This window comes from Heliangelus exortis, chromosome 3 (genome assembly GCF_036169615.1).
Source record: "Heliangelus exortis chromosome 3, bHelExo1.hap1, whole genome shotgun sequence".
NCBI lineage: Eukaryota > Metazoa > Chordata > Aves > Apodiformes > Trochilidae > Heliangelus > Heliangelus exortis.
The window spans coordinates 70333824-70346036 of NC_092424.1; the positions used below are offsets into that span (position 1 = coordinate 70333824).

General features: G+C 43.1%; 1 protein-coding gene across 1 annotated transcript; it reads left to right on the plus strand.

Annotated features, from left to right (window-relative positions):
- Window positions 1–823: 823 nt before the first annotated feature.
- On the plus strand, window positions 824–11572 carry OSTM1 (osteoclastogenesis associated transmembrane protein 1). The gene is made up of 6 exons (XM_071741219.1): window positions 824–1192; window positions 4311–4425; window positions 5918–6015; window positions 7344–7508; window positions 8302–8467; window positions 8773–11572. Exons 1-6 carry the CDS (start codon window positions 863–865, stop codon window positions 8826–8828), a joined length of 930 nt encoding a protein of 309 aa, XP_071597320.1. The 5' UTR covers window positions 824–862; the 3' UTR covers window positions 8829–11572.
- The last annotated feature ends 641 nt before the right edge of the window (window positions 11573–12213 follow it).

The window sequence follows — 12213 nt, forward strand, 5'->3', positions numbered from 1 at the left end:
TGCATGGCTGGTGCAAAGTGATGGGCAGGAACACCTCCCCAAAAATGAGGTTGCTCCAAGTCCCATCCAACCAGGCCTTGAACACTCCCAGGGAGGGGACAACCAGAACTTCGCTGGGCAGCCACCCTCACAGTACTGAATTTCTTCCTAATATCTAATATAAATCTACCCTCTTCAAGTTTAAGGCCTTTACTCCTTGCCCTGTCACTACATGCCCTTGTAAAAAGTCCCTCCCCAGCTTTCCTGTAGCTCCCCTCAGGTACTGGAAGGCTGCTATAAGGTCTCCCCAGAGCCTTCTCCATGCTGAACAACCCCAACCCTCTCACTCTGTCTGTGCAGGAGAGGTGCACCAGCTCCCTCATCATCTTTGTAGCCCTCCTCTAGACTCGCTCCAACAGCTCCATGCTCCTCCATGTGTTGGGAGCTCCAGAACTGGTCACCGCACTCCAGGTAGGGTATCAGGAGAGAGGAGCAAGTGGGGAAGAATCACCTCCTTCGACCTGCTACCGGACATGCTCCTTTTGATGCAGCGCGGGATACTGTTAAATCTCCTTTTCGGATGAAAAGAGCATTACCTGGCACAGAGGCTCCATGGAGCAGAACGTGTCCCTAGCCAGACACCCTCCCCGGGGTCACCACACCCCCTGCTCACACCCAGGCCCAGGGACTCCCCACCGCTCCTCCCCGGGACGGAGTCTGGCCACTCCCCTCCCGGCCCCGCCGCCATACCCACGCCCCTCGCCGGTCACGTCTCCTCCCCTCTCCCTGCCCTCTTCCCGCCGGGGCCAATGAGCCGCGGTTTCCCGCAGCCGAGGCGGTCCCTGAGCCGGCGCCGCTCTTCCGCTTCCTCGGCGCGGCCGCCATGGCGCCGCTGCGCTTCTTGCTGCCGCTCCTGCCCGCCTTAGCGCTCGCCCTCCGCCCCGTCGCCGGGGAGCCGCGTCGGGCCCTGGCGCTGGAGGCGCTGGGCGAGGCGGAGGAGCTGGCGGAGGAGCTGTGGGACGCGGGGCTGCCCGGCGACCTGCCCGAGTTGGAGCCCGAGTGCAGCCGCCTCCTCACCGCCTTCGCGAATAGCAGCGCGGCGCTGACGGGCTGCCTGGGCCTCCGTGCCCGCCCGGTGCGGCTCTGCCAGGCCTGTCACCTCCACTACCAGCACCTCCTGGCGCAGTACGGCAGCATCGCCCGCGCCGTCGGGGTGCGTCCGAGGGTTCCGGGCGGGCGAAGGGTGGTGCGAGGCTGCCTCGGGGGCAGGGGCCCGGCGTGCGGCCCTGCCCGCGCCCCAGTGTCGGTGTGTGGGGGCCTGGGCTGTTTCCTGAAGGCTTCCCAGTCATTTTAGGGCCTGTACCCGAACGTTCAGACGCTGACGCTGCGCCCTGCCCTGCGGCGTGACAGCGGGTGTCTGGCTCGGCGTCTTGCGGAGGGGGTTAGGCCGGGTCTGGGCGCGGCCGGTGCCTGCACCGGTGGCACTAATTCTGTGAGCAAGGCACTTGTGTTTTTGGGTGAGCGGATCTCCAGCCTGCGAAGGTCAGTTCCCACGCTGTAGGCCCCACCGGGTGCGTAGGGTGTTGGAACGGAGGCTGGGGATGTTAGGGAAGGAGCTCTGCCTGTAGTGGCTGCCTTCTGCTGGCTGGTGGTGTGGCATGGTCAGTGCAGTTCAGATGCCGGCATGGCGAGGGGTAAGCATCGCCGAAAAACCATCTGCAGAAAGAGAACTGCTGCTCTCTCCAAGTGGAAGAACTTGAGTTGTTCTTGCTGATGTAGCAGTACCTAAAGCAGCACTCTGGCTTGCAGGTCTTTGTTGTATAGCTTCTAATGAGGAACAGTGACAGAGTTTAATTGCCTTCCTCTTCTTGAAAAACTGATGGTCTCTGAAGCAGTGGCAAGTGTGCACTTCGACTGTGGGGAGCCATGTCACAGTGTCTTAGCTCCAAAGCTGGTGAAGTGTGGGACAGCAAACTAGAAGTACCGAGTTGTGGCTGAAGTATGTGGACCCCACCACTGGAAAGCCTTCACTGTAGCTGGGTGTTCTGTTTACACCCTCCAGGCTCTTGATAATTTTGTTTTCCTAGTGTTGGATTTTTTTCTTAGTGTTGGTTCATGAGTAGCTTTGCATCTTCTCATCTGTTTGTAAAGGTCCTTGGGATAATGCAAGGATGACAGTAGTGGATCAGACAGCAGGAACTTTGTTCTCTGGTGATGGCTAGAAGTGAGTGCCCTGGTAAGAGGCAGTGAGTGTTTTTATAGCAGTGTGTGCTTCTAGTCTTGGGTTTTCTACGTTCATGTTTAGAATCACCACTGACAAGAAAAATCTGTTATCAGGTAAATTTCTGGAGCTGCAGTGTCCTGCTGCAAACCATTTCACATCTTAGTTGCCTGTTAGGTGAGGAAGTATCACTTTGTCTTTTCTGCTGCATTTTCAGCCTGTTTCCCCTCAGCACCCCAGTGGCTGTCTTGGAAAAGCACATGCACGTTCATTTGATGATTGTGCTCTCCAGCACAGATGCCCAGCCAGTGGGCTCTTGGTTTAGTTTGCAAACTTGCAGTCTGTTTGTTGTTTTTCATAGGGAAGCTGTGTCATAGCAGTGACTAGGTAATGTCAAAGTGAGGAAAAAATTGAGTGTGTGATTCTCTTGGGTACTCTCAGCGTGATGTTTTGGCTAAGATTAGGTTGCCAGACATATCCCAGTACCTAAAATATATATAAACTCATTGCAGCTGATGTTCTTGAGTATTTGCAGTCTGGGAGGACTGGTCCATTATGTGGTCTGGAAAACACTTCTGTGTTAGAGAGTGTTTGGTTTTCCTTCTGTGTGTGGATTAACTAACCAAACAAACATCGGAGGTGATCTCTTGCAGCCTCAATACATAGTCACAAATCAGAAATCTGATGTTTTTATCTTTGCCATCCTACAGTAGTTACAGTGCAGCGTGAGAGCAGCAACCGAGTTAAATTTGTGACGTCTCTAAAATGAAAAATCACCTATGCCAATTAAAGAATAAAATACAAATAAATAAAACATATTTAAAGGATTGTATAGGTCTAATTAATTCAATTTTGGATTTAAAGTGCTTTTTCCCACTGTAGAGTTGAGCTGGGGAGGAGGTTTCACAGTTAAAGGCCTTCATGAAGCAACCAGAGTTTCCCGCATAAACAACTCTCTTGCATACTTGTTTGTAATTTAGTAGAAATGAAAGCGGGTGAATGTAGGAGTTACCAGATGTGGCAATATTTGACTTCTGCAGTTGAGGCTCCAAGGGAAACATTTTATTTAAAAAAAAACCCCACCCTGTTTTAACGAAGAGAGGCAGTAACTGGATCTCTCACAAACCCCTGTAAGGAACAGGTTTCTCATTAAAGGGATTGTTGTCGTGTATGTCCAGCGTCACTGATCAAAGAGGCTTTTGGCAGCTTTGGCAATTTTGAGTAGTGCTTAAGTCAATTTACCAGCCAGGAACCAGGAGCAGGAGCAGAGGAGTCAGCTGACTGGAAATCATGGTTTCACATCAGTGATTTGAAGAAGAAAAATAAAGCTTTGAAGGAGAAAAATATTGTTCACAATTCTGATAGGGATGCTTTCTGTTTGTTCTGTAATAGCTTTTATAGTTGCTTTGCATTTTTTTTTTATTAGCTTGATTCAGAGAGTAAGTTGCTCTAGGAATTGTGCCAGTACTTGCTTTGAGGATAGGGTGCATTGAGTGGTTTGCTAAGGCCAGGTGAGCTTGGTACCTACATCTGGGGACACGGGGAGCTCAACCTGGCTTGGGGGAGAGGCTGGTTCTTGTCAGAGGACTGCCTTCCTGATATCGCTGCATCCGGGGGAAGTTTGGTGTTGATACAGTGGTTTTGGACATTGTTTTCTGTTGTTTGAGTTTGGTTTTATTTTGAGGCCAGTTTGTTGGTTCAGCTCCTTCAAATATTCCTGTGGTCTAACATTGTTCTCTCTTTCCTTGAGCTGGGTTCTGGGGCAGCAGCCCTGAAACGGATGACTATGAGCTGCCTGGCAGAGGAGGCCCCATCTCTGCTTGCTTATTTTTTTCTTTCTTTCAGTCTCATTTTGACTGGTTTGCATGCAGTCCTGGTAGGTCTTCAAAGACCATTTTTAGCAGGCTGTGTTGCTTTTAGTATGATTTGGAGGATCAAAAGATTTTTTTATTGTTCCATCAATTTTGCTCTGCCTAATAAATAATACCATTGTGATGAGATGTGATTGTTTAACTGTGCTTGCTTAAAATATGTTTAAAAATTTGCCCTTTGTATTTGTAACATACAATTGCTTTTTTGTTGTTTCTTTTTTTTTTTTTTTTCATTCTAGAATTCTTCTGAGAGCCACAATTGTGCCAAAAGCATCTTGACCTCAGACAGACTGCAGATAGTTGTGACCCTTTCAGAGTTCTTTAACGAAACCTGGGAGGCAGCCAACTGTGCAAGTATGTGACTTGTTCTGTAGCTTTCATGCTACTGTTATGACTTAGCCTAACTGTGCCCCTAAAAATTGCACAGATCAGAATTGTATGTATTTGTTTAGTTACAGGCAGTGTAACAGAAATCCTAAACTAGAGCAGCTCCAAAGAGCTGTACAAGAGCTTTGTATTTTGTAAGGGATACTACCAAAATCTGAGGGCACTAGTCTGTTGGGAAAATTAGTTGTTAGATAATTATTTTTCTGCTGTTCTCTCAAAAGGTAGTCATGATATGATTCTCTGTGATGTACAGACCCTGCTGGAGACTTTGCTTTGCTTCTTTGTGGTTTCTTCTGTTTTTCCCCAGTCTTCCCTTTTCTGAAAAACCTTAAATAAGAAGCTTTTCCATGTTTGTTAATAAAGTTAGTGAGTCTGGAATGCTTACATGCTGAACAGTATCTGCCTCCCCAGCCATGCTTTTTATTTCATTCTAAGGGTAGAGGATGTCCAAATCTATCCCTCTGTCTCTCTGTCCTCATGCTGACAATGCTGTGCCACACTTAGAATCAAGCTATGGCTTTTTGCCATTCCCCTGGTGTGGGAAGTGGGACACTACACTAATAAGTGCACTAGGAAACAGTGGGAACAGCACTATGGAGTTGAGTGTTAAAGACCTTGGGTTTGTTGCAGAGTGCCTTGAGAATCAGCTTTCATTTGTGAGCCTGGGCAGCATGAAGGCTGGAAATGGTGTGAAGGATGGAAAGGCAGCACAGGGGCAGCTGAGCAGCCTCTGACCTGTGTCTAGCAGAATGCTCACCCTCAATACTGTCAGTGCTTCTTTCCTTCAGAATTTTCTAGGGTGTTGGCTTGCTCTCACGGTGCTGTTGCTGAACATTTAAATTGCCAAACCACTGTCGTTTTCAAGGGTCTGCCTGGTTAGAGCACCTGAAGTGGGATGAGATGGGCAGAATCAGTAATACTGATAGGGTTGAGCCTGTGACTGTGAGAGAAGCCCCAGAGCTCTGCTTAAAGCTGGTGAAATGGTCATCTCTTTTCTTAAATATTAATAAACTACACTCTGACTTCTACTGTTGTGTTCGTGGTCTAGCTGTTTCCTGGGTGCTCTCAGGTTTGTTTCATCTGCTGGTGCTTCAGCTTTTTCATAATGCCTGTTACTGTTGCTGGGCAAAGCTGGATTTGTGGGCTAGAAAATAGAAGTAATGTCTTGTTTTATCTTAAAGTCCAAAGATAATTCAGACCCCCTCTTCAGAAAGCTCTTGATTATAGTCTTCATCTTTCACTTAATCAAGGGCAATTAATTCTGAAATCTGTTCTCGATGAAGAGTTAGGTCAGCAGGTCTGAGACATCAATGGCAGGCAGATGAGGGAACTGCAGTGTTGACTAGACCTGTCTTTTACAGTCGAGAGCTCTTTTTGCAGGAGAGGAGTGTCTGGGGCTTGTCAGCTATGGAAATGTTAGAAATTAGAATATCCTGATGTTTTTCTTTCTCTTTGACAGATTGTTTAAAGAACAACAGTGAGGGATTATCAAATTCTACTGTAGAATTCCTGGATTTATTCAATAAATCTCTGACATGTTTTGAAAATAACCTTCAGGTATTTATGCTGTGTATTTAAGAGAAGTATTAAATCTTCTAATTGCTATACAAATCCTATTTATGCTGAACAAACTGCAGATACAGATTAGGCAAATAAATTGCTGGTGAGTTTGTGAATTTTAGGCAGATAAAGCAATGATCTGAAAAATGCGGATGTTTACAGATTGAGAGCCTAAAATTAATTCTAATTGATATTCACCTTGACTTCATTTTGTATGTAATTGTAGTGCTACTTCACATCAGAATTTCTGAATTCACAATAGTTTGTAATTATATAGTAAAAAATGGCACGTCTGCATGCTGTCTTTTTCTGTCTTTGTGCAATTGTCGTCTTCTGACTTAACAATTCTGTCTTTAAATAACCTTTTGATAATATAGACTAGAAAGACATGATACCTTAAATCATTGTAACAATTCTTTTGATTAGTAAATTTATTGGTAAGGTTTGTCTATACTGCAAAAACAATATAACTTAGTGAAATAAATGTAGTAATTGTCCTCAAACAAAATGCCCTGAATAGCCTAAGAAACTGCATGTATCCATTTCAGTCATTTCAGAAAAATGGCCAAGTTCAGGGATCATTCAGTAATAAAAGTGGGAAACTATGGGCATGGGACAATATCTGAGGGAACTGCCTGCTTTTTTTAATTATTAATGATTTATAGGAAATGTGCCTTTACAGGCCTTGGTCAGGAGCAGCATGAACAGGCCTGTCAATCACTTTAAGTGTCTGAACTAGGACTTCACCCAGGGGTAGGTGGGTAGTTGGTACAAGCTTTTCTGGGTTGGAGTATCTTTAGAGATTGTGGTTTTGTTTTCAAGTGTGTCATGTGGCATTCAGGGGTGGTGAAGGCTGCAAGTGAAAAGGATAACTTGCTATTGCACAGTCTGTCCCTGTTAGGTTGCTACTGCTGAGCTATACCAACAGTTGTTAGGTACAGCCAAACAAAAAACCCCAAACTGTTAAGGAACCAGATATCTCTGGTTTCAGAATAACATTTGATTACTAGTAATTTTTTTTTTTCCTGGGAACTTTAAAAATAAGCGTTTGCATAAAAAGGCTGCTGGTTCAAAGAGCAGTTTGAGCTGTAGAACCTGCAGGAAATGGATCCCATACCCAGTGAAGTAGAATCCCTTCTCCTGGGTTCTCACATGAGTTTTCCATCTGAGCCTTTACTCTGTCAAATATAATAAAAATCTGGATTTTGTTCTAACTTGATTCGAATTGGAAAGGTTTTTTTTGGTTTTGGTTTTTTTTTTTTTTTTATTTTATTTTTTTAAGTAATGCCTTAAACCAGCAGTCATACAGAGTTTTATAACCCTAGGGACAAGCCATCTATCTGACACCAAATAACTACACAGAAGTCTGTAAAAACTGCAACGAAACCTACAGAATGCTGAATGACCTTTACAACAACTTGCAGAGGCTGAACAGGCAAGGTGGGGAGTCTGGGCACCCCACGCATTTGTGCATTGATGTGGAAGATGCAGTAAGTATCTACTGATACTCAACAGGGGGACCTTGTCAGGGAGTTCTTTATTAATCTGAGACACTTGTGCTTTTCTTGATAGAGATGGCCTTTTTCTTTCTGGTGTGGGATGGTACTGGCAGCAGTGCCTTTGTCAGGCTGATGGGACATCCTGGTAGGGCTGTCTTGCTAGGTCCTGTCCTCAGTCAATGTGGCAGGAGCATGACAAGCTCCTCATCACTGGGGTGCTTTCCATTTTTTTAAGTGGCTCTACTTCTATTTCTCATTACCACAAAGGACTAGAAAAAAAATTATTAAAAAACCCTTACTCTTCTGGCTTTTAATGTGAAACTTTACTGCTATTGTTCCCTAATAACTGATTCCTTATTAGAGCAGATGCTTCTAGGGGTCCTCAGCGTTGATGATATGTGTGTGTAGGAAAAGATTGGTTATGCTGTGGGGTTTTAAGTGGTTGGGAAAGAAGAGTGCTGTCAAAAGGATGGGATGACAGGCAGCCAGTGAGTTCTCCAGGAAACAGGCATGTGGGAATGTCTACAGTGTATCCGAGCATAGTCTGGGTTTGAAGCTTGCAAAAGTTTTGATGTGAAATTTTGATTCCATTTAAATTATCTGTTTCTGCATTGCCGTGGATTTTCCGGGGTGGGGAGGGGTGGCGGGGAGTGGATCTGTTTAAAATGTTACTTTCTGAGGTATTATTTGAACACTGGAGTGTCTTGAGACCCGAGTGTTTGCTGTGCAGCACAGCAGAAACGCACGTCCTCGCTTTCACAGCTTGCTTATGTTTTTCTTTTAGATGAACATCACTCGGAAGCTTTGGAGCAGGACGTTCAACTGTTCCCTCCCCTGCAGTGATACAGTCCCAGTGATTGCAGTTTCATCCTTTATCCTTTTCCTACCTATAGTTTTTTATCTTAGTAGCTTCCTTCACTCCAAGCAGAAGAAGCGGATCCTCATTTTGCGTAAGTGTTGGTGCTGGCGTTTTGCTGCTGGAGTTGGGTGGTGCCAGGGACTCTCTTGGCTCCCGTGGGAGAGGGGGCCCAGCCAGCTCTGCCTGCAGCTGTGCTGACGGCACTAATAGCAACTATTAGGCTGCTGCTGTCCCCTGAAGAAGGGTAGTAAAGAGCTTCAGCCATATCTTTTCATTAAAGTTTCTGGACGTGAACAGAAAGCTGTTTGCAAGTCTGTCAGATAAATAGAGGGAGTGGAGAGACTAGTTTTGTGGAATTCTTTGTGTTTAATTTTCATATAATTTTTCCCTTTCTAGCCAAGCGCATCCAGTCAAATGCCAGTCTTGTGAACATCCAAGAAAAATACAGCTGAGCTGCAAAACAAAACCTGAGAACTGCTGCTGGTATACAGTGGGTACAATTGTGTTGGAATGAGGCCGGCACAAAAGAGGAGTTAATTATGGTTTAGTGTAATGATACAGAGCAACACAAGTTAAACAAAATGCTGTCTGACTTCTAAGCGAGGATATTAACCAACATGACAAGGCAGGGCTGTGTGACACTGTATGGACTCTGGTTTTGAAAAAAATCTGTGTTTATTCAGTCTTGGGCTGAAGCTGGTGTTTTTCTGTTCCGAAGCTTTTGTATTTCTCATCAATAGAACAGTTATGCTTTCCTTGCACATTTTTTCCCCTTCTTTAATTTATCGTATTTGTTTCACAGAAACCTGAGATTCTGAACCTTTCTGAGGACATTTTCATTGTCAGACAACTTGAAATAATATTTGATATTTCTGCTTGAAACATTGTTTAGTTCCACGTAATACTCGGTTTTGCCAGACTCAGGATGGACAGGAAACCTTTAAAAAGAAAAGTTCCCATTTTTCTTATACCTCTAAAGTCATGCTGCTGGTCTCGCTTGGGAAACAAAAAAAGACAGACAGACATGAAATATGCAGAGGAAGTGGTAATATATAATGTCCAAAGCCAGCAACAAAAGCAACAGAACTGCCAGTGCTAGACATGAATAATAATCATTGATGACTACAGTATTCAGCTATCTCTGAAGCAGGCAGCATGTTTAGTCATTTGCACAGTTTACCACTAAAATAATGGCTTTTCAAATTTTAATTTTCAGAGGCTTATTGTAGATGTCTGCTTGGGTAACTGAATGCTTCATGATTTGCCTGTTTATTGTGTTATTTCCTTTCCTTTTTAATTATTGAGAGGGTTTTTTTTTGGTTTGGGTTTTGTTTTGGGGTTTTTTTTTTGTGCTTTTTTGAATGAAAAGTGAGGTTAAGTCAAGTCACTGGAGGTGCTGAATTCCCTGGTGTAGAGCTTGGTATGGCTTAATACAGTAGTGTTTACAGAAACTTAATAGGGTAAAAGTTACTCATTCTAGATAATAATGTATTTTAGTGGTAGGTGAACCCAGGGGGTTCTCTAACTTAAAAACTGTCCTGATGGACAATGAGACACTGTGTTGGGAATTAATGACTTTCAAGAAATATTTTCAAAGATTAGACCTGTGAAATAAGTGAATGTAAAAAAATTTAAGCTTGCAGGATTCTAAAGCTGATGGAGAAATTAGTACAATAAGTGCAGGGATGGATGGTGCTGCCTGGCAGGCTGTGTACAGCTCAGTGACTGCAGCAATACAGTCATTCAGTTTGGTGATGATGGTCCTGATTTGGGAGAGTGGTGGGATTTAAACATAGCTGTACAGGTTAATGAATGGCAGTGTCCTTACTCCTATTTTTAAATGTGTTTTGTAACATTGTTATGAAAATCAATGGCTATTATAGCTAAAAAATTAAATATCTCTTGGAATCTGTGTTTCTGACATCTGTCAAAAAACCCCTCTGAAACAGTCCTGTGTATCTGGCTTGCTTTGGAGCCTAGAATGTTAAATTTTTCCTTTGCACTAAGGCTCCAATAAATACATAACAATATAACAGAACAATCCTGAAGCTCTTCAAGTAATCGGTTTTCTTGTGTTTCTTGGTTTGTGGTTTTTTTTTTTTTTTTTGTCTTGATTTGGTGTGGATGGTACTATCAGTTTTAAAGTCAAGTTGACAGTAAGTTTAAAATTAAATACTGTGTTAGTGATTGGTCCCACCCACATTATTGTCTTTTCATGTTTTGTCAGGTAGAAGTATTAATCTCCCATTGTTAAACCTGTGAATTACTAGGTCAACAGTCAGTTTGTTATGGGTCAACAACAACAAAACTGTTTCTCATGCTTATTATGTAAAGTTACCTTCCTGTGGCTGGGAGAGACATGCTGCCTTTAAAAAAAAAAAAAAAAAAAAAAAAGATTATTTTTTTATATCTCTTATTCTTAAACTTCAACTTTCTGGGACTTACTCAGCTGCCTGCTCTAATAGCATTACATTGATTTGGGACATCATATGATTGAGAGCTGTTCAAAGCAATCTTTCATTCGTGCAGATAAAGCCAGTTTGTATGTGCAGCATTTCAGAATGACAGCTTTTATACTGTAAGCAGTGGCTTTTTGAGCACATTCATGTTAAGTAGGTCTGAAAGTCATTACTTTTGGATATGGTGGTTAAGCACTTTAAAAAAAAATTAAAAAAAAAAAAAATCAGCTTTTCTTATTTTCCTGGCAGTTAAGCCAAACGGAAATACTCATGTGACTTTTGTTGGTTTTTATTTTAAAGCAGCAGCAAAGTTTACACTTCAGATTTTTAATAGTGCATCTACTCTTTTATCCTTTTTCTTCATCCCCTCTCTCCCCCAGTTTGTACTACTAGGTTTCTTTACACAGTGTTATATTTTTGGTGGGATATTTCATACATAAATTGATTGAATTCTCTTTATAATCTATTTCTTAGAGAAATACAGAAGCACACAGTCTGTGTTGAATGAGATTTAGAATTCTTTTTTGCTGCTAGTCTTTCATTTTGGTTTATTTTTGCCTTTTTGGTATTATATGTACTAACAAAGATGGACTTTGAAATACTAGTTGTTTGTATCTCTTTTGTGCAAATAAAGATTTCTTACTGTGGGGTAGCACTTTGATTCATATTTATACTTCCTCGGAAGCCTCTCAACAACACAAAGTCAGCTCTAATAAAGGTTGTCAATAAACAGTGAACAGTGTGGTTACTTAATTGCTTCATTTGTAGTAGTTTTACCCTCCTGCTGTTCTGGGTTTGTGTTCAGAAACACCTGCTTATTATTTCTCATTATGCCATTTGCAGGAAAACAGCATCAGAAAGATGTTTCCAAAGCAGTTCTGCGCCCAGTTACAGAGCAAATGAACTCCAACTAGAGTTTCATCTTGGTCAGTACAATGGAGTTTGTGTGTGTTTGTGTGTGTGTGTGTTTGTGTGTGTTTGTGTGTGTGTGTGTTTGTGTGTGTTTGTGTGTGTTTGTGTGTGTTTGTGTGTGTTTGTGTGTGTTTGTGTGTGTGTTTGTGTGTGTGTTTGTGTGTTTGTGTGTGTGTTTGTGTGTGTGTTTGTGTGTGTGTTTGTGTGTGTGTTTGTGTGTGTGTGTGTGTGTTTGTGTGTGTGTGTGTGTGTGTTTGTGTGTGTGTGTGTGTGTGTGTGTGTGTGTTTGTGTGTGTGTGTGTTTGTGTGTGTGTGTTTGTGTGTGTGTGTTTGTGTGTGTGTGTTTGTGTGTGTGTTTGTGTGTGTGTGTTTGTGTGTGTGTGTTTGTGTGTGTGTGTGTGTGTGTGTGTGTGTGTGTGTGTGTGTGTGTTTGTGTGTGTGTGTTTGTGTGTGTGTGTTTGTGTGT